At 42.2% G+C, this 24,762-nt stretch overlaps 2 protein-coding genes across 3 annotated transcripts in view; both read left to right on the forward strand.

The window, feature by feature from the left end:
- Window positions 1–14,435, forward strand: part of cntln (centlein, centrosomal protein) — an 81,149-nt gene extending 66,714 nt beyond the window's left edge. Inside the window, exons 25-27 of the mRNA XM_056372886.1 lie at window positions 158–355; window positions 4,475–4,549; window positions 13,601–14,435. Coding sequence (XP_056228861.1) covers window positions 158–355; window positions 4,475–4,549; window positions 13,601–13,711 — 384 coding nt within the window. The 3' untranslated portion in view covers window positions 13,712–14,435. The remainder of the gene's footprint in view (window positions 1–157; window positions 356–4,474; window positions 4,550–13,600) is intronic.
- Window positions 14,436–23,038: 8,603 nt separating this feature from the next.
- The window catches only part of sh3gl2a (SH3 domain containing GRB2 like 2a, endophilin A1), a 36,104-nt gene continuing 34,380 nt past the window's right edge, over window positions 23,039–24,762 (forward strand). Inside the window, exon 1 of one of the 2 annotated variants that reach the window (XM_056372643.1) lies at window positions 23,039–23,265. In XM_056372643.1, coding sequence (XP_056228618.1) covers window positions 23,221–23,265 — 45 coding nt within the window. In that variant the 5' untranslated portion in view covers window positions 23,039–23,220. The remainder of the gene's footprint in view (window positions 23,266–24,762) is intronic. The other variant, XM_056372644.1, reaches the window with a different exon arrangement.

Raw genomic sequence — 24,762 nt, forward strand, 5'->3', positions numbered from 1 at the left:
TCAAACTCAATATTCCTCCATAATGTACTAGGCCTCTCTGGCGCATGCTTGATCAATTTCATTTATTCATCTGTCAGGCAGAGCTATCCCTCTTGTTTTTCCATATCCATTTCATCATCCTCTTCTTTTTTTATTCCTTCTCCTCCTCCTCCTTCAGGCCCTGGCCAGTGAAATACTTTTAGACGTTCAAGAGGTCAAGCAGCAGTTGATGAAGAGGAGGAGGTTGAGGCAGGCCAACGCTGTGGCAGTAAAGGGCGGCCTCTCAGCCAAGTCTATGATCAAAGCCAAGTCCATCGCTGCCTCCATCCTCAATATGTCAGAGAATGATCTTGCAGACATAATGGACACTGATCAGGTAAGGCCAAGGGACAGTGGGTCAACATGTTATACAAATGCTAACTTGAGGATCTATATCAAGTCTAGATTATGCCCACAGCACTCAACATACCTATAATAGATTTTCTGTACTGTAAAATTTTGAAGCATCCTGAAGTTTTCAGGGGGTTTTGCTTAGTGATTGCACCAGAGGACCTGGAAAGACATTATATCATCAACATTGATTTGTAGTGTTGTGTATCTTCTTTGTCAATTGAGACTAAATGAGTGGCAAGGAGCTACAGTAACTTTGACCTAACCTCTGGGAACAGATGCGGTAGATTAGCATTGGTGGAGAGGGGAGGAAATAAGGGGAAGCAGAAGCCTTCTGTTCTTAGTTCATTTCACCTGTACCTAATGGTATCTAGCCTTGCTGAAAATCTCTGCTTCCGTCTGACCTTCTCTTATTGATGAGTAGATACATGTGGGCAAGTAAGCAAGGCTGAACACCAAGTAATGTTTTGTAAAGGTGAACCACACACCAAGGCATGTCCCTAATACATTGGGAAGTTGCAGTGCAACAGAGAAGAATGTGGCTTCATGTTTAAAGCTGGTGTTCTTGCTCTCAACAAGATCAAAAACCTGTCAATACCTGCAGCACCTGTCAACTTGTTATAAGATTTAATATGACACAAGTTGAGTAAGTACAACTCTTTTCTTACTGGTGAAAACAACCATTGAACTGAAAATTCTTGCTATTGACTGTTATTTGCTTGCTCAAAGTCTGAGTTTCATACTCTTTTCTAACTTGGTGGGACCATAGATCATACGCAGTCGTGTCATCAATTAGCAACTCCATGTTACAATCAACCTTCCATCCCTGGGGATTCCCACCCATCTATCACAAGATGAGAGACGGCGCACCAGGCACTTACTCACACTTGAAACCAATTTTAGACCTTTGCAGCCCAGCTCCACCCAGGAGATGACAGGGAACAGTTTCTCACTTGACGAAAAGTCCCCCTCATCAGAGCTGAAACCTCTTTGGGTAAAATCATTCTCCTCTCCACACCACGTGTTCTCTCTGTCCTTTTAATGGTGGTAAATGGCTGGCTGCTTGGTGACTTAACATGGTGATTGTGTTTTTCCTGAATTGTAAATGTTGTCACAGAGAAGGGTTAACCGTTTAGGCATGTGTTACTGAGTCAGAAATAGATCCCAGAACAAATGGCTTGTGTCTGTACGTGCATCTGTGTTTAGGTGACTGTCACAGAGAGACAAGGGCCATTTCACAGGTGCACCAATTGAAACTACTGCTGGACGCAGTCAGAGAGCCAAATCATTATCTGTGCCTTTATGTAGTAGATGTTAGTCAACTTGGGGTTGAAGGTAACTCAAAATCAAGTGCACCCTACTTAAACCTGCCCGATCTTAACTCTGCTTTAGCTGTAAAGATGAGACTAAACTCTAGTTGTAAGCACTTAAAATAGGAAATAGGTCTACACTACACAGCCATCCATAATATGAAGTGAGGCTGATTTGTCGCACATTGTTGTGTGTCAACAATGCGTTGAAAATGATTTTGAATCTTGTTACAGGCGTAGATACTTGTTTCAAAATTGTGATTTGTATTGAGTTTTCACACAATCTTTATAGAGATCGAGACTGTAGACATGACATGAGGTTATCAGGATGTCCCGGTAGTCTTAAACAAGTCCAACACATAGCAAGTGTATTCATTTATTCACTTGGTTGTGCGATACCACTGTGCTGAATGAGAGCACAGGGCTCACTGGGATTGCTTTTACTTTTCAGTTTTACTTTTAAATGAGAATGCTCCATTGCCAACATAGCTACTTTTCTTTAGTTTGGCAGATTTCTCTTGTCAACAATATTTGCAGAAGTTTTCAACATTGTAGGGCATTGGTACTTGGTTTGGAAATCAATGCATTTTTGAATTTCTGGCATATCAGAATGTTTAAATGAATTATTCCTGGTTGTGGTTATATTTTAGGAGGATTTTGGGAACAGATGACCTTCATGTCATTACCACAAACATCTCCTCCAAAGGCTACATATTTTGTTTCCTCCAGAGCATTAGTCTTGGTTTGCTGATTTGTAACTGATTTTTTTTTATTCATTTTATTTTTTTGTATTTTTAATTTAATAATTTATTTTCAAGTTTTTAAAAATCACACAGAAACTGACAGCTGGCCCTTTACACACTAACACATAAAAAACACACACTCAAAATCAATATTCTATACATGCTTAGACGAAAAGACGACATGTAAATGTGCTCAAACATACCTACTCCACACATGCATCATGATGCTTTGCCTCTATCCATTCCATAGCGTGCAACTGAGGACCAGTGAGGGCTGAGCAGCTCCAGGCTCCCTGGGCAACTTGTTGTGAAGTTAATGATCCAGATGTAATAAGGCTATAATTGCCGGGCCAGTTTGTTTTGCACCTAATGTTAGATGGAGGGTCAGTACTTTGTTATATATCTACCAAGGGTGAACAAGCACACTGACTCTCATGCACATACACTCTTTCACACACTATGCTTACCCCAGCTGTGGGAGGCTTGAAGACAGAACTCACAAGATGGCTCTTCTCTCTCACTCTCTTTCTCCTTCTCACTAATGTATCCACACACTCCCTCCCACCAGTTACTAATTAGATATGTACTGAAATTAGCCTCGCCCTGGTCTTATCACCAGGATCACACATAGAGGGTTCGAGGGAGCTGGGGACCGCTTATGTGAAACCCATACTTAATCTCAATGTCAATTCTCCAGGTCTAGCACTCCTGCAGACTTTGGTCACGCATATTGCGACACGTACATACAGTATTATGTCTGTTGTGTCTGTAATACTCGCTGTTATCAGGTCAAGGTTAGAAGAATACTGGGCAGCAATGGTATAAAATGTACAACAAGATGGAACCTTAGACCTTATTCACTGACAGGGACAAGTGTCTTTCTGAATGCTTCTGAAAATTTGTCCAAAAGAAAGAGATTGGATTCTTCCCAAAAATCAAGGCACTCTGCTTTGTGACAGTGCAAAAGTAAAAAGCCTTTATTATTATTGTGGCTACAAGACCAAGATGAGTCAGGCACAAATATGTACCAATTTTCTCATTTTCTTTTATGGTACTGAATTGTATTCACATTGGGAATATAGTCAGCTGCTGCACACAAAAAAAAAAACTACAGACTTACAGATTGGTAATATGATGTTTGATATGTACGGTAATACTTCCCATGACCTTCCTGAGCATTAACATTACTAATTTTTTTCTCAGTAGGATTCTCAAAAACATAACTGGTCAGATTTTTTCTTATTAGTCTCAAAACCATAATTTGTTTGTGTAACTCACATCCCTGTTGCTATGAATACTGGGTAATTTTCAGAGCACACGGGTGAAGTCAGCAGCTGAAACAGACTATCAAAGTTCACATAAAGTCTGCATGAGGCGCTACTCCACACTTCACAGGATTGTGTCTGTTAGGTCCGCCACTCTGCAAGTGCAGGGACTTTTAAATTCAGTGCACACACACACACACACACACACACACACACACACACACACACACACTTTCCCCCCTCCTGCCCTCCCTGTGTCCCAGTGAGGCAGTGTAAGGGCCGTCACATCATTTCGAGCAGCAACACCTGGGGTTCGAAGTGAAGAGGTAGCACATTAGCACTGAGGTGTACATGGCCACGCACTCGCTCTTCACCCTGTTCATTAGCAGTAACAAGGCTACCACTCTGTTAGGTCTTTATACATGAGTAGCATGAAAACGTATACTGCCGTATCCTGCCACTGAGTCTCCAGAGAGTCTCTTCAAGGTCCTGGCTGGTGTGATGCTACAATTCTGCCCTCGAGCAGGAGACACACAGAGGCCAGTGCTAAGATACAGTGGCAGGTTCTCTCTACAAACACCAAGTATCAAGCACACTTTGAGTCTGACTCAATTGATTTTTTTTACAAAATTCATCCATATACAAAAATAATAATAATAAAAATAATATACTAATATTTTAAGTGACATAAGTATTCTCTCTAAACATCAGTATGATGTCTATTATCATGTGTATTTTTCAGCCTACAACCTGTCAATACAATATATGTACATATTCACTGTTGCAGGGAACAGAGGCTCGTTCAGAGAGTCCAAGAGACCAGGAGTGGCTGGACCAGCTAAACCACATCCTGCAGCAAAAGGTAAAACTCACCCGTCTGCAATAACATTACTGATTCCTGCACACTCTCAGTAATGAGAAGTCTTGTGCAAACTACTAGAAACCGCCCTTCAGGGTAAAATGATTTATCAGCCTGGTGTTGCTCTTAATTGAGGTTAGATTAGTAGAAGAAGTGTTGTCTGGAGTGTCAGAAGGTAACAGAGAACTGTTGAGAGAAGTGGTACTCTCTCAAAACTAAGTAATCCTCAAAAAAATGTACTGGTTTTAATTACAAGTACTCTGTAATCTGTATTGCATTACAGGTTATTATACCACCACTTTGAAACTACAAGCAGTGGCACTGAGAGAGCCAACTGTGCAGTCTAATATAAGATACAACACTGCTTGACTTATTTCATCACAAAGAAAATGATACACTTTTCCAACAGGAGGAAGTTTGTTTTCTTAAACTGCACATTATTTTGTTGAATGGATTTTTCTTGTTTTACAAGCAGCTAGATGTTTACATTTACTTATTACTAAGTTGTAATTTGATTAATATTGCCAAATGAATTTTGCCAAATGTTTTTACAGAGCAATACCTTAAAATGTGAAGTTTCAGTTCCATTTTAGCATTGAATATAGTCCATATATATATAATAATATTACTCAGCATGTCTAAGTAAAAATAATGAAAATTCATAGGTGTTTTAGACATGATTTTCAAGCTTGATATCTAGGTGTTTGTATTTCCATATTGGTTGGGCATTTTATACCAAATTGTAGATAAGCTGGATACTAGTTTCACCCAAATTCAGTAAATGGAGGATGAATTTAAGTTCCCACCCAAATGTGTCCTGCTTGAGGCTCTGAAACAATGATGCAAAAGATAAAACAAAGAAAAGCAACTACATCCTCACTGTGTGTGTGTGAGTCTTTGTGTGCACAGCCACTCATCTGTGAGTGCTCTGCTGGAGCTTTACTCGAGTGCTGTCAACGTCTGCTCGCTGTGATATGTGTATGATTGAGAGTGTCGAGTGTGTGTATGTGTGTCTTGTCTGTGTTCTTGTCAGCGGCTGCCGCAGGCACTCATGCGTCGCCTCCGCACCACGACACACACCAGACACTGTTCTGTTGTTCCCCAGATCTTCTTCTGACCTTTCCACCTTCCTCTCCCCCTCCCACACTAACACACACACACACACACACACACACACCACTCTACTCTACTGAATCCATGTTTTTCCCTTCTAGCTGGACAGCTCTCAGTCCCTGTTCTCTGTCTCTCTCTGCCATCCTCCACTGTCCCGCATTCCTCTCTCTCTCTCTCTCTCTCTCTCTCTCTCTCTCTCACTCTCTCTCTCTCTCTCTCTCTCTCTCTCTCTCTCTCTCTGGCTCAGACCCCGAGGCAGCTTGTTAGTGGGGAACTAAATATTGATTTGGCGGGCCTGTCGATGCCGGGAGAATGAGCTAGTGTCCACCAGAGACCTCGGCACCGGCAGCTTGCTATCGACGTTTTCCGTGGGCAGAACGGGGGGGGGGGGGCTGGAGCTGGTGTGGGGAGTGGAGGAGGAGAAGAGCGGAGTATGACAAGGCTGAGACTCGCCCCCAGGTCCCTATGGGGACCGGTGGGACCACCGCAGTCATCCCCCCTCACTGAAACAGACTTTTTCTATCCCCTTTCAAGTCCATCTTGTTCTGTTTTTTTGTTTATTTATTTATTTATAATTTCTTCCTCTCCTCTCTATCTCACAGTTTCCCTTTCACTGTCTGGGATTTTAAAAGCGTACTTTCATATCAAGGGGACACCAGTCTCTGTGTCCTCCTGTCTCTTTCGTATTAGTGTCTTTTTCTTTCCAAAGGGCTAATGTTACATCCATGCCCAGACACCAGAGAAAGGCCAAACGAAGACACTTTAGCACCTAAATATTGGTCAGTTTAGATGGATCTGCTATGATAATGTGCCTGTACTACACATGTCTGCTGATGCCGAGAAGCCAGCTTTTCCTTACTGAGGGAATACACTTCTAAAACTCTCAAACTGTACCCCCTTGATTTCTCTACTTTCTGTCATAGCTTATGAAAGGCTCACCAAGCAGAACATCTGTGAAGTGGAATGGCCTGGCCTGTCACCCTGCCTGTGACACTAATAACACACTCCCCTAATGGTGATATGATCTTACCCCCGAGCTGCACTCACACACACTTCTTTGGATAAAAAGACACAGACAGAAATAGACCCAGTGAAAGGAAAGATGAGAGAGAGATCCATGTCCTTAACTGGCTGGCTGTCACTGAAAGAGGATGAGGATGTGTCCATCTTTGTGTGTGTGTGTGTGTCTGTGTGTGTGCGGGTATGTGTGGGTATGTGTACATATTCGTGTGTGCGTGTGCACACTCACGACAGCCTCATCTTGTCACTGTCAGTGCCTAATGGAGCTGCCAGTGGGACAGCACTTTATTATCTCAGTGGCCCTGTCAATAGCAAACCCATCCCTCACTCTGTGTTGTGTCTCCGTGTGTGTGTGTGTGTGTGTGTGTGCATTTTTGAAAGACCAGATGAGTGGTATGTGTGTATCTGTGTCTCTGTGTGTGGGCTATTGTTTGCCATCACTGTCATGCACTGCCACATGTCAACATAACAAGAAAGAGAGACATCCGCAACACTTTGGCAAATGTTGTGGAGACATGTGACTGTGTATGTGTTGACTTACTGCTCCCTTCATGCCAAGGAAGTGGCATAGATTTCTGGAGCCCCCTCTCCGCTGCCCCACATGTCCACTCAAAACCAAATGAAACATTGCATTCATTTCCTCGTCTCTCACCTCCACTGGTGAGTTAATGAAATCAAACCCTATGCCTCTCAGTAGAGAGCCACCATAAGCAGCGCTCCATAGCCAGGATCGAGGGACGGTGCTATCTAATAATCATGAGCAGGCCAGGGGGTGCACTGTATGGCTCCACAGCAACCCACCATGAATAAGGCCAGCAGTGAAGATGGAGTGTCCATGTGGGCTGTGGGGTCCAGGCACCGACCCGGGGAAGCATTGATTTAATTGCCTTTGGTTTATTTGTGGAGTCCTAATTATTGACTGGAGGTAGAATTTAATGGGCCAAGTCTTTATGAAGACAGGGAAATGACTGGCTTCTGCTGCTGGCCAATAATGAACAGGAGGAGCATGTGCATGCAAGCGTGTGCACATGCACGCAAGCACACACATTCCCTCCAGATCATTTTTCAGACTCATTTTGTACACACATATACCCATCTCAAGCCTCATGACAGCATAATAACGTTTAAAAAGTCATTGACTCTGTTGATTTCTTTATGAGAGGACAGTGGTTTGGTTTACTGGTATGGGGTGGCGCTGAGGGCCCGCTAATATTTACCTCACAATCACACCCGGGGGAGACGTACAAGCATCACTTCTTATCAGCCTCCAAACTATAACAAGCAGGTGAACATTACATTAAGACAGTAGTAGAGACAGGCTGGACCAATCTGGACTGGACATGTTATAAAACAACAAAAGCGTTTATGGATGGACTACAGGGCTGAAATGAATCTTGTAATTTCAAACCTTTATCGAACTTTGGGGAGAGGTTGCTGTAGCTCATTGCTCCAACAGTAAATGGCATCATTTTTATGACATAAAATAACTATCTATTTGTGTCACTTTTTGTCAAAGCTTCTCACTATATTGGCACTTCATAGGGCATTACATCATTAACCCTCAGTATTAAACATATCAAAGGCTCCGTGCCTTACTAATGTACAGAGAAAGTTTTCTATTGTTGTCGGTGCTGTGAGGGTGAGGGGTAGAGTCTTGTGTTGTGTGGCTCATTATGCCTCTGTAATGACAAGGAACAGCTCTGAGTCCCACACTTCTCTCTGAAGGAAAGTGACTCTAATTAAGCCTCATTTAATGATTGAACTAATTAAATCAGCCACTCTTTTTTTGTCTCTGTAAGTATGTTTGTATGTGTGTGGAGGGGACTCGAGCTGAGCCTTTGTACTGTAAATATGACACTGGAGCAGTGGAGGGAGGTTCCCTGGAGGAGACTGGTGTTAAAGTTGTTGATGCCATTGCACAATGTGACTTAGTCAGTGTGTTCGACTTGTAATTCACATGAATACAAACAGCAGATGTAGCTTATTGGTGCTGTTCCTTTGACATTAAAGGGTTGGGGTCATTACTTAACCTGGCAAGCTACAGTATAGCAAACAGCACGTTTAGATTGCTTGGAATAGGCAGGTGAATAATATTATTGTTCTTGAGGTATGGACTTTAAAGGTTACTGCCAGTCTGATTGCACCCAAGGGCCGTCCTTTGGAGCACAGTGGACTCTCAAAATTAACACAGAAAGAGAATTAATAATCAATTTCCTCACTGAATAAATGGCTAGACGTGTTACATTCCCTTATGTCTCTGAACAAACATTGAAAGGCAATCTTTTTTCTTTTCTTTTTTTTTTTTTAACCACTATCCTGTTTTGTATGTGACAGTTTGCTCAATGCACAGCCACTTTTGTAGATTGTCACTACTTCCCAGTGCATTACCTTGGCCAATGAGCCATAATCACGGGTGTGTTCTTGATTGCTGGATTCTACCTAAAGGTTGCATCTCTTTTGTATGGATATCACCTTTCTATATTTAAACCCCAGTCGTGCCTGAATCACCTAATTTTCACACTTAATGAGTAGGAACCTGAAACAAAGACCCGGTGCTTTCCTGTGTTTAATCTAGGGTGTATTTAGGTCAGATCCCTAACAAATGCATGTTGCGCACTGAAATGATGTTTCCAAACAACGTATCAAGAAAAGGAGAGATTTTTAATTACAGTATTTGTGGCCCCAAGTGTCCAATTCCCTTTCATATCAGTCTCTAGTGGCCTAAAGGGGAGAAAAGAGAGGGATCTGTTCCGCTGCAGGGGTAGGTAATTACGAAGGAGAGGGAGAGAATAGGCTTGTCGGTGCTTTAGTGATTTTCTTACCTGAGCCCCTTTTTGCAAATGTGACATATTCATTATCGGAGATAATCAAATGCAAGACTTCTTAGTACGGTGCCTTTGTGCTTGGGCTTTTTTTTAAAAATCTATTTATCATGCTGTTGTTGTTGTTGTTGTTGTTATTCCCCCGTTTGATAAATTTGATTTTCAAACAAAAGTGAGAAGATCAAAGATCAAAGAGCTGTTTTTTCCCCCTCTGTGATAAAACTACTGTAACTACTTCTCCCTTACCTTGAATAGTGGCCTAGATTGGAGACAGCTCACCAGCCAGGGACAAAGATTTCTAACAGGAATCCTTCACCTCTCTGGAAAAACCCATGTCATTCCAGTTAAATGTCACCTTACTTTTTTAGAGTTATTTTGAAATTAAGCTGTAGTATACATCTTTGTTTATTACTGTACAAATATACTGTATTTTAGTTATGATGTTGTTACAGGTATACAGGTATATACTCCTGTAGGACTTTTGAAGGACCCAAAAGTCACGTCAACCGTAGAATATTGGAGTTAAATTAAGCAGCAACATCTACTGAATTATATATGGCAATTACAGTTATATATTATAATTATATTATATTGATAAGGTGGTAAACTGGTTAATGACTGAGAAAAAAACACTCAGTTGTTATTTGCTGAGCAAAAGCAGAAATTTGAATGATGTACACCCTTATATCTCTTTTAGGCTCCCTGATTCCCCCTCCCTCCTCATTCTTACTCATTTAGATATCCAGCAGTCTGACACAATCTCTACAGCTCCTCACAAACTGGGCCCTTGGAAATAATTGCGCTAACCCGTTCCAAGGGAGAAGACAAAAGAGCTGGAATGATCGATCTTTTAAGGAAAAAAAAGTTGGTGTGTGTAATGCCACTACCAGACAATGGTCACTGGAGTGCTGCAGCTTTGAGCTGCTCCTTGCCTTAAGGTGTGCCCCAGGCTATAGAGTAGCAATGTCATTTAATTGGCTCATAAAAACACCTTTTGCTTGCAGCTCCTGTCCTTGTCTTTTCACACACATGCACGCACACACACCCCACCCACCCACCTACACACACACGCACACACACATATGTGTGTGTGTATATATATATATATATATATATATATATATATATATATATATATATATATATGCACACGCACACACTGTCAGTGTCAGTGGCTTAACACGTTCATTCACTTCTGAAACATGTTCATGAGATCATACCTAAACAAAAGGTCTGTTCTTTAGGGCCTTTTGAATAGTAATGGATGTGAGTTAGCATGGCTTAATGCTACAGTAGCTATTTCATTGTTGCCAAAGGGGACAGGACCTCTTGCAAAACAGTGGTTGTGTTGCTTAGCGCTGGTGCTGGCTTGAGCTGCCAAAGGGGACAGGGGCCCAGCTAAATCAACTGTAGCATAACATTACTGCCAGTTCCTAACACTGCCTTAAGCAGCCCAGGGGATCCAGTAGAGCAGCTGGATCACAGCTTACCTCCAACCACCCTGCAGGGTATCGGTCCCCAGCAAATGTGGCAGTTAGATGAAAGGGAATGATAGTCCTGCTTGTCCCATTTGTGAGCCTGAGTGTGAATACGATGTGAGTCTCAAACCTCAGGGAGACAAATCAGAACAAGAGGTATTTTATTTTAATTCAATAGAATCATTTTTTAACCAAGAGACTAGAAAGGTGTCTCACTGTACTTGGTGACATGCATCAACTATAAAAAACAAACCAAATCATTATAAAGATATTGATGCTGTCATACCTGTGCTCAGGACTGACCATGAACTGCAACATACCCAGTTCAAGTATAGGGACTATAGGGACTTTTGTTGCATATCCTTCTCTCATTTCCTGTCATCTCCCCACTGTCTGTGATAAAGACTTAAAATCCTCCAAAAAGTACTTGTAAAAAATGAAGAAACTGAAAGTAGAAGTAGGGTTTCTTTTGTAGTTTTAAAATGTTTTAGGCTTAAATCGTACTCATGTTAGATTTATCTAGATCATGTTTACCTGTTAGTGTTGTTTACCCATATTCCCATATCTGTACTTTTAATGATCCAGTCCAGTCTCCCACATTGCTGTCCCATAGAGCCTTGTGTTGTGGCTGTGTCTCTATTTTAGTGGGGGTTGTTTGCATAGTTAGTGGCTCTAAGCGCAATTAGCTGATCAGGAAATTGTGTGTGTGTGTGTGTGTGTGTGTGTGTGTGTGTGTGTGTGTGTGTGTGTGTGTGTGTGTGTGTGTGTGTGTGTGTGCGTGCGTGCGTGCGTGCGTGTGCGTGCGTGCGTGTGTGTGTGTAAAACAGATAGAGTGAGTTTTCCCTGGAGAACAGAGGCAGAGGGAGATATCTCAGCAGTTACTTCAATGTAGTGGTTCTCTGAGGAATAGTGCTGTGTGTTTGATGCATCCAGTGCTGCTGGAACTGACTCCCCACTGTACAGCACACGCTCAAGTGTGCACACACACACACTTTCACACACACTTCCCAGCACACAAGGCCTTGTGTTCCCAGCTCCTGTTACCTTTAATGAAGAAGACAGAGGTGTCAAGGGGCAGGGGGACTGTGTGTGTTTTTGTGCATGTGAGTTTCTGAGGCACTCACTCTCCAGATGTATTGGAAATTGATAAGATGATGGTTTCAAATCACATCATAGTGCTTTTCTGTGTCCTTAAAACATGTCAGCTACAGACCTAATTCCAATATGTGTTGCGAGTTTGTGTTAATCACTTCAAAGCAACACGATACCTCGTATTCCCTCCTGGAGATGTTATACAGTAAAGTTTGTTGCAGCACTTCAGGCTTGTGTCAGCTTGTTTCTGTCTGGATGCTTCAGTAGTTTATGTTTTCACATTCTCTTTTAAGAGATGAAAAGTGAAACATTTTATAATATTGAAGTCACTATTTTCAGTTCGGCCTGTCCACTTCTCATCTGAGGCCATGTGACTTGGGAAATTGCTCAGGGAATTAATTTGAATCCCTTGCTTGAAAAAAAAAAAGGCGCTTATAAAAGGCACATAACTTGAAGTGAATATTTATGGGTGATACAGTACAAATGTCTACCTTTGATCAGGCGCCCTAATGACCATAAAATCCTTGTGTCGATTCAGAAGAAAAACACAATTAGGCCCAAAGACTGAGGAGAGTCCTGCCCACCACTTTATTTTCACCTTTCCAGCACTTGCACAACAAAAATTAAGAAAACACACATAGAAATTTCTGCATACTCAACCTTTGTAATCCTGTATGATTTAGTGCACATCAGCTCTCATCCTCTTCCCTTCCCAGGACAGATACAGTCCAGTAAAAACACAACAATGCTATAAATGTCCCCAGTGATGCATAGGCTGTTTTAATTATGCTTCAGGGCATGTCTGCTGAAAAGTGATCAACTTAAGCTTCTAGGGAAAGTGTAGTTTGTCTTCAGCCCCACCGAAACAAGGCAATGGTTTCCATTATGCTGTACTTAAATGGCAGCGTCACATTTTTTCAGTTTGCCGTAAAATATTTCCCACAACCCATATGTATCATGTTTAGTTGCTGTAATCATTCCTCTTGTCCACATTGGCCATGAGGTGATCCCTTACTGACGTGATTCCAATGAAAGCTGAGATACAAAATCCACAGTCCATTTTCAATGCAAAAATACAGTTAGTAAGTTAGCCACATGTTTTTGTTTATTATTCTGTGTATGCGTAAATGTACTTGGCCAATAGATCTGATTCAAAATACCTACTGTGTACGTATAAAACGTTTCTTTTAATACTTAAGAATCATGGATTATCACTGATTGAGAATGGACACTCAGAAAAAAAGGAAAGTGTGAAATGAAATGCTGAAACTACTGCTGTGCTGCCTGTTTTATGAATTGCTTTGTCAAAACACTCAATGTGAATGGTCCCTCAAAAGTTTCACAAGTCCGCAGGCCCCATGTGAGGTTCTCTAGTTTCACAAGACAACAAATAGACTTTCTGAAAAGTTGCCAGGTGTCAAAATCTGGCTTTTTTTAATAGTGGTGTATTTGTGTGTTTTCCTCATTTTCTCTAACCCCTTTCTACCACTGCCCCCACACCCTTTTTCTATCCTTCCCCTCCCCTGCAGATCCCCTCTGCCGGCCAGCTAATGGAGGCTGTGCGCGTGAAGATGAAGGAGAGGAAAGTGCTGACAGAAGAGCTGGCCACGCTCACAACACCAGTCAGCGAAAAAGCCTGACTCCCTGGGCTGAGGCTGGGAAAACTGTCATCCTCTTCTTTTTCTCCCTCCCTTCTTCTCTCCCTCACCGGCTCCTACTCAGTGGGAGCTGGGCTGAGCCAAGCTGAGCCGGGGCAGCAGAACCAATATTTGTGAGAAAAGCGCTGTCGACTCACTCTGGGCCACTGGCGCAACACAGCAGCCCGGCTTTTGTAAATGAGCCCTCGACATCTGTGTTAGCGCTCGGTGCACTATGTCTATCAGACAGGGCCCTTTAGCGCCAAGCTAATTTACAGTGCAGCCACTCTCCCCCACTCTCAACGCAGACCTGGGGTGATAAGGCAAATGCTTACGCTAATGTTTAAGTTGGACTTTTTTTTTTACTCTATTTTACCTCTCCCCCTAATTTATTTGGCACCTCACGGACCTAAGGGTGCAGGGACTTGACCTAACAATGCCAAGTCGACACTTTGAGAAAGTCTAGAGTGCAGCACAGATCAGAGTATTCACTGTTAGATCCATTTATCAGACAATCAGACAGTCAATGATTGGAGCTAAGTATTTATTTCTTAAGTAAATTAACTTTATTTGAGATGCTTAAAATAATACAAATTGTTATAGCTCCTACTGTTTAAGTATTTGTTCTGCTGATATTTTAATAGGCAATTATGCTAAATAATAATAATCAATAATTTTCTTGTAGAAACCCTCTTTTTAATTTCTAAATAAAAACGAATTTCTCATATTTTTGTCCACATTTTCTTCTTCAAAGACGGCATTTATTGTTACGAATTTCATGGTCTTGTTTCCTGTCTAAATGCTGTCTTGTATTTTGTTCGTTCCAGCAGTTCAAAGGACTGTTAGTCAGTGTGTGATGGTGACTGAGGATGCTCTGGTGAACAGCAGGGTTCTCACACCTCTCTCATGATTGGCAGCTGACTGTTGGCATGGTTCCTGTCTGTAACAAGTGACCCCTGCTGTTGACATCATTAACAAGGGTCCACATGAGCACACACACAGCACAGCGCAGCACAGGGGTGTATTAGAGGAGTGGGTCCATCCTTGACATATCTACCTCCAACCCCTTTTATCTGTTTCCCTTTTCCTCCCTCTCTTATTATTCATTTTGAATATTAAACCATGATCCTGGTCTCCTCTGTCCTTGAGTTGGCTTCCTACACAAGAGACCTCACACTCCTCCCTTAAAATCATCCCTTATTTTTTTTTGCTCCTTTCTTTACCTCTCCTAGCTTTTGTTTTTCTCTTTACCACTTTCCCCCTTTCTTTTTATTATGTATAATTAACAATAGTGTGAAGAATCCTCCGTTCAGGAATTAAAAAGAAATAATTCCACTTTTTAATCCCCCCTCCCTTCTCAAATATATGCTAATGATGTCGTTTTCCTTTATCTTTTTATAATAAAGGATTAGGCCAGGACTGTCTCTAGCTGCAACTCGGGGACCAATTTAGCTGGGATCCAGGAGAGACAAACCCTGGTGGTTAATTACCATTCATTAACATAGTTTGCATCTTTTCTTCTTCTCCAATACCCAGGAGCCAGCTATTGTCAATATTTGTCCCATATAAATTTCTGCAGTTTTTTTTTTTCCGAGTCACTGTCCTCCAGCGTATTGCAGCTAATGACAAACATTAATAACTCAGAGAAATCCGGTGGCGCAGTGGGTATAAAAGAGCACAGCATCGATGCCACGCAAATTATCTCGGAGCCCCCACCCCTTGCTGTCTGACTGTCTGTATTTCTCTCTCTTCCTTTTAGTGTGTAATGCATAGTCAACATGTTTGCTCGCCGAGACCCGCCATCCGGCTTCGGCTGACACACTCGTGCTATTTCTGTGACATATTCAAATGCGGGCCCCCTCAGCTGGTACTCCCTTGGGTTTAATTAACCTGGCCTTGCCTCTGACGCTCCCTCAGTGAAGACGTTAAAACGATCTTGAAAACACCCTTCACACACCCCCCACCCCCAAACACACACACACACCCATGTCTTCCACTAGGTGCTGTATGATTCATCTCCTTTTTTTCCTGTGTAGGAATGGCGTGCCATACCCCTCTTTTCTTCTCTTTCACTCTCTCCTTGTCTTCCACCCTTCTTTCCTTGTACAGCTCTCATTAAGAGAGATTTCCTGTGGGAATTACTTTGATCAGCAGTTCCAAATGCAAAGTTTTTCTCCCTTCCCCTTTTACTCATTCCAACACAATCAACTCAGTGTCATTTTGTTCAGTGTCTTTATTATGTCTCTCTGTCTCCCTCTCTCTCTCTCTCTCCGACATCTTTTTAAATCCAACTTTCCTGTATTTTTTTTTCTTTCCACAGATTCCTGCAGGAGATTGTTCCTGGAGGGGTAGAGGAGGTCAGGGTCACTGGTTGACTTTGGGGTCGATCGATGATTTGTATTTGTGTGTGTGTTTGTGTTTTGTGTGTCCCAAGGCTTTTCTGTTGCACTTTTAAGTTCCCTCAGTCTGGTGTGAGTGCGTGCCACTTGGGTGGGAAGACGGGTAGCCCACAGTACAAAGAAGATTCAAAGCACAAACCGAGAATTTCTGCAGCCGCCAACTGATGCACAATTAGTCCTTGCAGATCTTGTCAGCCAGCTGTGGAAGGAATAGAAAAACAGCCTCTGGTGATTTCCCTTACTTCACTGACACAGTTTCACACCCTGGCTATTGCTGCCAATACACCAGTATGCTTTGATTTTTCAGGCACAGACACTTGGCACTGTCTTAAATAACAAGGTGCTTGTGACATACAGCCAAATGTGTTTTTGACAAATGTATAATGCAACATGTTTACAGTTTTTATTGTGTCTATTCATGTTTGATCCACAGAGAGCTGGTTTAGTAACAAAAGGTAGCTGCTGTTTACAGTGTGACAAAAATCTCACCACGCTTCAATTTAAGTCAAGAGCCTAATGATAATTATTGTTAAACTTTTAGGTCTCAGACATGGCTTCTCAATACATCCATGTATAATGTTCTTTTTCATTAGATCAGATGCCACCTTAAAAAGAAAAAAGGAATTTCACTCTCCTGATGCACATATGCTATGTATACAACCTCATTGATCTTCACTTGAACAAGTCCCTTATCCTCCTCTACAGCGCTCCAGACATGAAACGGCAGCAGATTATGGGTGGATGCGGCCCGCCGTGGGAAGCTAGGGAGCAGATAAAAAGGCCAGCCACTCCGGGGACTAAAGCTATGTTTTGATGCTGTGTGATAAAGCAGAGGCATAGGGCAAGAGGAAGGGGAAAGTTACAGGATCTATATATATATATATATATATATATATATATATATATATCCTCTGGCTCCCCTTTTTGAATTTTTTCCCTCTCACCTCTTTGTCTTGCCCATCGTGACCACGCTCTTCCTGCACTTTTTGTTGTTCTTTGACGCTCACACTTTCACTTTCTCCGTCCCCATGGACTGTCCTAAGCCTTGCTCATGGCAGCTGTCTCTCTAAAGCCATGGCCTGAGCTCCTGGGGAGAAAAAGAAGAGAGAGGGAGAAGGCGAGAGGGGCTGATCTGGCCTCTAATCCACCTCTTCTTAGAGCGTAGGAGGGAAGCTGCAGTCCTCGACATCACCTCAGAGAGAAGCGACTCTTTGAATGTGACTACCTGAGCCCTCTCGTGTCCTGATGACTAATCTGGGATGTTGTCTCAAATGGTGTAGAAAATGTGGCTCTTAATATCACAGATCAGTCAAACTGTCATACTTGGGTGCACTGTAATGTGCCAAGCTTTAAGCAGGGTTTTTTTTTTTTTTTTTTTGAGTTCATCAATTGGCACATTCACACTACCCATAGTACCATTTAGCTATGTGCAATCAGAATCAAAACAAACAGCTGAAACAGTCTTCATTGGTCGTGGCTATTATAAAAATGCAGCCATCCTTTGTTTTCTGCTCCAGCATATATAATAACACCTTAGTCTGGGGTGTATAGCTCCTCAAAGCACCTCTCCACCTTGACTAACTTTTCCAAGCACTCATTAGCGGACTGGCTGAAGTTTGGAGGGTATGAAGCGGGCTGGCAGATTACCCCCTGTAAAGTAGCACACCTCAGGTAATCACACTAATGAATTCAAGCACAACCACCACCCCCTTCACATACACACACATTCACCCACCCCTCATGCCTTTCTCCTTTTCCCTTTACTTACTTTCTCCCTTTCTTCCACAGTGGCGGGTCGGTGCAAGAAGTGCCAAACAACAAAGAAGTGTTTGTTTGCATAATATTAGCGCTGCACGCTCGCACACAGTGGCGGGGGCCTGACTGCAGGACTGACTGGAGGCTTCCCATGAACACAGGTGGAGCAGGGCGAGCATCACTGGGACCAATTAGAGCAGAGCACAGGTACATTAGCATGTTTGAGTGGAGTGGGATGGCGTGGGGATTGGTAGGCCTTACGAAACACACACAAACACATGACCATGGTCTGGTGTGTGTTAGTTGTTTCTCTCCAGTGACATGACTGGCATATGTGTGACAAATGACCCCTGGTCTGCTGTCACAGCACATCCTGTATTTTCCATCTGCACCGACACACACACACATTTTACTCACATGTAAAATTGCAGCAAGTAGTTAAGGGTTTTATTTATGATGAAAAATAAACATGACCATTTGCTTATGTTTTAAAAATTGATATCAAAAAGTAAAGTCTGTTTCTTGTGGGCTTTTGCCTCAAAGGTGAATAGAAATAAGCAGGGAAATGCGATTCACATGTGTTTTACAGATACAGGTAATGAATGCAACTTACTGTGAGAGTTAAGCAGGTGCTCTTTGGCAAAACTACCACTGTAAAAGTAATGTAAAAAATGAAACACAGCAATTAAGATGATTAAGGATTCCAAGGCGATTCCAAGCCCAGTGTTTTGTGTCTGCCCCTATCCTCCCAACCTCCACTGGGAGGCGTCCTGTAATAATATATAACTATATATAAGGTGCTGCAAATGTATGAGCTTCAGGCTTGACCCATTATGGTGAGTCCAGGTGTTGAATTTTATGTTTGGCCACAAAGAGACTGAGCTGTAAGATGACTGAGGAAGTGAAGGTAAGGCCTTGCTGTTATAATCAGCGGAGGAGAACTGTTGCCGTCCACTGAGAATATAAGGATGATGTAAGGAACCAGACGACATGCACATTGTGGGCGGCCCAGAGCTGAAAGGGTGAGATGACGTTTTGTCCATTTCTCTGGTAGAGGTCACTAAGGTAATCAAAATGTCTGCATCGGCACGTGTGGATGAGATTCACTCTCAGATGTTGACAGCTGTGGATTTGTCGGCCTGTCTTAGTTCACGTACCTTACCGATGTCATGCAGAGGTAAAGATCAGTGTGAGTGCTTACTAATTGATAAAGATGGGTGATGTACCCTCTTTAAAAAAAGAAGAGTACGGGAGGGTGTACCCCGGTCTTTGGGGTATCGCACTGCTCAGCCCTCTCAGGAAAGATTATACCACAGTACTGGAAGGGATGACCCAGCCAACTGCAATGCAAATGCAGTCCTAGTCATGGCAAACATCTTCACTAGAGAGCTGGTTCATAGATACAAGAGGGGTCAGGGAGGTTAAACCATTCAGTCTACATACTGTATGTTTTGTGAAGTTGGTCAAATCTTATGATCAAGTCCTTAGGGTCACTTACAGGTTTTGCCATAGGTGTGTGTGCTGACATGACTATTGCCATCCAGTAAATAGATGAGGAGCTGTCTGTCTCTGCACTAAGCACTTTCTGCATCTCTGCTTTTGGCAAATGATACAGTTCTGTAGACCTCATTACACTGTGACCTCCAGGTCTAATTGAGATTCAACACTTCCAAGTCTGAGGCCACACCGCTCTGCTGGAAAATGGTGGGTAGCCCCCTCAGGTTGGGCATGAGTTGTTATCCCAAGTGAGAGACTTCAAGTATGTCTTTCATATGAGGATGGAAAATCAGATTGATAGTTATTTTCATGATATTGATTATTGACAATCTGCAGGTGAGGGTTATCTGTCTGTCTGAGTGGCACAGAAAACAGATTTTGTCTTAGATGAAGCTTATCTAGTGTCGGCACTCAACATATCCTGCAAAGCTTTAAAATAATTCCTATAATTAGGTTATAATTATGAAAGAAGAAATTGTCATTACCACAGCCTTAAGTAGTACAAAACAAAATATCTGGAAATAAATATTACATGTAAAATCACCCCCTCTTTCTGTACACGAACATGCTACTGATATGTGAAGCAGAAACTGCTACTATTCCAACTTTCAGTCAGTGCTGGTGACAAAGATGAGACCAGTGGTCAGTGTAATAAAGTTAATGGCAACAATATAATATTTCACTTGAGCTCAGCCTCCATCTGTCTGTACAGCACAGGTGAGATTTATCGTCTCCCAAGTTAAGACAAATGGACACTCACCTCGGGCCACACACGCACATACAGCTCACTGAGCTGTGGGACCGAGTACTTTATCAGAGCTGCCCGCCGAGGCCAGCGAGCAGGAAGACTGAGCAAAGAACTGCACTCAGGTCACTGTCAGCCGGTTTGATGCATCACTCATACTTTCTCTGTTCGCCAGTAAGAGCCCCTCAGACAAAATAAATGTTTGACATGCAAGGTTGCTACAGTGCATCTGATATAGACTTGTATGTGTGCTGTTTTCACCTTGGAACTTGTGTAATACAGCTCACTGTGTGTTGCATGGCAGTTTAACGTTTATCATCCATGCTGCATCATTTCTTGCCACTAGATGGTAGCAAAACATCATAGTTTGTGATTATACATTTACTGGGGGTGGACAGGTACTGTGCATGGGCCTGCATAATATAACATACGAAACTTTAAATTTTATAGCTGTTTGCATAAAATATTCTATACACTTAGGATATTGAAATTTAGTTTTGAAAGTTTGACTCTTAAAAATGTATTCTTGTTATAGGTCCATTGCCCATGGTGGCCCATACATCAACTGTATTTGACCTAATTACCATTGCAATTTGATAGCTGCTGTCAATGGCACATTTTCAGGATTACCTTTTGACATTTAACTGAAAGCATCATCTTGTCTTTGTTGTCTTGGTGTAGATAGATCCATGATAGATAATTCTGGTTTTGTTTTTCCGTCTGTCTGAATGTGTGTTCAGAAATTAGCCAGAAGATGGCGCCACTAACATGACAAATGCATCCATTAATTGTTAAGTAGCTCTGTTAAAATCTTTCTACTGCGTAATGGATTTGATCATTACAAGAGTGGAGAATTGAAAAAAAATTTATTATCAAAAAATTAATTATCATATTACATTAAATAAACCACAATGATGATAACTGAGCTGGCACTTCAGGACCTAAGAAATGAATTGTAAAATTGATAAATCTATTTTCAAAGGAAATATGCACGTGTATTTAACTGTTAATGTTAAATACACCTGCGCATTGTGTACTGTGTGGGTTGGTTCCCCACAGAACAGTCCAACAGTCAAAACACCGCAGCTGCAGGAACATTCGTAGCTTTTTACGTTATGAAAGTTAACATACAGTGACATTTCCATTCCCTGCACTCAGTCTGTGTATACATGATTATACGCATTAATGACAGTCGTTACTAATTATGTGCACGTTTTGTGTTTGCCTTTCATCACCTGGCAGTTACTATTCAGGATCAAAAGAGATCAGTTGTATTAAAGGCTTTGATGATAATTGAAGATAAATAAATATAACACTTCACAAATGAGTTATATCCTAAAGGTTGGGTGTGTCATTGGCTGTAGAGTTTCTTTCCTACATGGAAACATCCTCAAATATACCGCCTCGGTTTGTTGTAGCCTATACGGTCACGGAAACAGATATGGCCATATTTAGGAGTTGATTTGTCTATTTGGTGATCGTCGCTCCTTATTCCAGGGCTGTGGTATTGGCCATATGGGATGCGTCTCTGACTGTCTGCCCGCCCAAGTATTCCTACCAAAATCGTTCAACCATCTGGCGTCGAGGGGCAGCGGCTGAGCTGACAAATTGGGGATTTCTCAGCTTTAATTCAGAACCACAGGTCGCATTACTCCTGGGGTTTCGTGTTTAAATATGTATATGTACTTTTAAATACTAAATACGAATTCCCTTGTATGCATTGTTTTGTGTTACAGTGCGCGTGTGTGCAGAGCTAATGCCCACATTAAAGCTCACAATCCCACTGTTGTCCATAGGCGAATGTTAAAAAATCTAATTGAATTCGCTTGGACATAAACCTCATCCACACTGTCCCATATTGCGGCATAGCAGCTATAGTGCTAAAGTGTTTTGTGCCATTACGCATAACCGTTACGCACTAGTCGGTTGTATGAATTAATTTACGACTTTTTTGTCTGACTGGTGACACTAGTAAGTCGAGTTTATAATTTGATATTTTTTAGGCGATACTAATTCTCTCGTTTGATTTGCATACTTGAGAATCTTATTGTCCACCGGAATGTGGGAAGTTATCTGAAGCTTCACACAATGAGACGTAAATAGCACTAACAAACAACATGATTTAAAGACAGAAATACAGTTGACAAAAAAATGTCTCCACAAGGTCCAATAGTATCTGTACTGAAGTTGAATTGTTCAGGGAAATAATCAGCTGCTGTTTCCAGGATCAAGGCATACATACAGTTATTGAAGAATAATTAAATAAATACAGTGTCTATTTCACAGATAGAATAGGACGCTAGTTAGTTAGTTAGTTAGTTAGTTAGTTAGTTAGTTAGTTAGATAGATCGTAGTGGGGCTTGAGTCTCCTGGTTGATGGTCGCTGTCCATGGTGCTGAAGACGTTGGCGCACTACTGAAGCTCTTCTGCTTGTCTTTACAGGTTATTAAGTATCATTTTGAGGTCAAGTAACAAAACTAATTTGGCACACAAGTGTTTTTACAGCCTTTACTTATTTATTATTTATTAATTTATTAATTTATTTATTTCTCTTTAATCCACCAGAAGTTTATAGCCCATAGATATCTTGGAGACAGTGCGCAGCCATCACGTCAAAGGATCGGCAAACTAAATCACAGTTTGTGTGTTTCTAACCTTGAGATTAAAGCAAGGTAACGTTGTTTTTTCTCGGTATCGCTTCATCTCGATGTCAGCTTAAAGCTCAATTTATTGTAGAACTAATTTTATGCCGCCGTCCCCCGGTTCGTTCTTCCCGCAGACTGTCGTCCTCGTCCTTCTACTAAACGAGCTTAGATTAGAAATACCTCAGCCTCCTTTTAGAGTGTCCAGTCCAGCCTTAGCGAGGAGGCGGCCGCTTTAAAACGAGCTGGCTCCGACGTCAGCGCCGTTTTGGACGCATGTGGGTTTGACATCCAATAGCCTGATCGAGGCTTTAGTCAGCCCCTTTCTCACAGGAGATCCCTCTGGTGAAGACAAACGTAGACAGGGGTAATAGCCACGGCTGCAAAGAGCATCACCAGATACAGTTAGGACCGAGATTTCCTCCTCACACAACTGCAGTTTATCATAACAGCTATAACCACCGTGTAGCCACCATGTCTGTAGCGGGGCTGAAGAAGCAATTCCACAAAGCCACTCAGGTAAGAGGAGGCGACGTCCTGGTCTCACCAGGTCTCACTAGATCTTCATGCTTAAGTGTTACGTTGTTTGAGAGCGGCGGAGTGGTGTTTGACTCTTATTGCTTTTAAATGAACTCCTGCTGCTGCACTCATATGTAGTAGGTAGTATAACCTCTAATTCAGATGCACATTGCTGTCCTGGTGCTGAAACGCACTCCACTGTAAAGAATGGCGTGATGCAGCATTGCACCAATAGAATAATTTATTACTCATGCTTTACTATGCAGCCTCCGTTTCAATATTCTGCGGTTATTTGATGCATGAAGGGAAAACACGAGATGACTGGCCATACTCAATGTCATGTTTCTGTGTGGCCGTCTGGGAGGCAGATGGCACAACAATGTGATGCCAGTGATGTCGGGGACGTCAGTTCCTCTCAGTACCCTTCAGATGACATTCCGAACCAGCAGAGCTGCAGCTCATGGCAGCCGCAAGCTGTAGCCCTATATGAAGCACGGTTTAAATCGGTGTTTCTTTCGACCAACCACAGTGGGAACTCCAACACACACCGTGTTATGCAATCATTAAGTGCGCCTTGGCGGAAATCCGCTCCTACCAGCAGTGGCACGCCATGACCTCGGCGCCCTCTAAATGCACTCATCGCCAATTGCGGGACACATGTGATGAATGAAATAACGCCCTCCCCACCTAATGCTGAATCATCTCTTAATGTCAGATGTGAGCACAGTGCATATGAAAATATTCAGTTCAAGGTTTTCTTCTTTCTTCTTTCTTCATCCCATCCATTTCAGTTTCTCAGCTATTTTATTCCCCAGAGCTTAGACTGGAAGTATACCATCATTAACTTTGAGCCAACAAGAATGATGGCCATTGATGACCAATGATCCTAAATGTGATCTTGATGGTCAAAGGCATGGACAGATCTGTCCCTGAAGCTCCCCACTATCTCCAGGGCTTTGAGTGACTTTTATTTCCGGTGCTAGCTGAGAGCTCTAGGGGATCTGAGGGAGGTTGTCCGTTTCTAGGGGTGAGTCACAGGAACACTGACAATCAGCCTCAGGCTCCACACAGCAGGACACCCAGAGCCTGGCTTACTCACTCACACACACACACACACACACACACACACACACGCTCCTATGTCCCTACTTGTTCTCCAGTTCACCCGGTCTCCAATTAGCCTTAGTTACAGCTCCCACTTTGCACCATTCCTCATCTTTATGAGAAATTGAGATAGGGGAAAGTAATGACTTAATTGTGACACTAATAATAGCATGTCTGTTGAAGGTCACTGGCTGTTGATATTAAAATCTCCTAATTTCATTTTAGACTTGAATAACTGAGAATAAGTAGCGATTTGCAATGTCAAAATAACCGGGACCCAATATGGTGATACAACAGAGGCTAGTATTGTATTTTAGTCGATTTATGCTGCAATTACTCTTTTAGATTAGATTAGATTAGATTAGATTAACTTTATTTATCCCACAACTGGGA

Source organism: Seriola aureovittata, chromosome 3 (assembly GCF_021018895.1).
Source record: "Seriola aureovittata isolate HTS-2021-v1 ecotype China chromosome 3, ASM2101889v1, whole genome shotgun sequence".
Taxonomy (NCBI): domain Eukaryota; kingdom Metazoa; phylum Chordata; class Actinopteri; order Carangiformes; family Carangidae; genus Seriola; species Seriola aureovittata.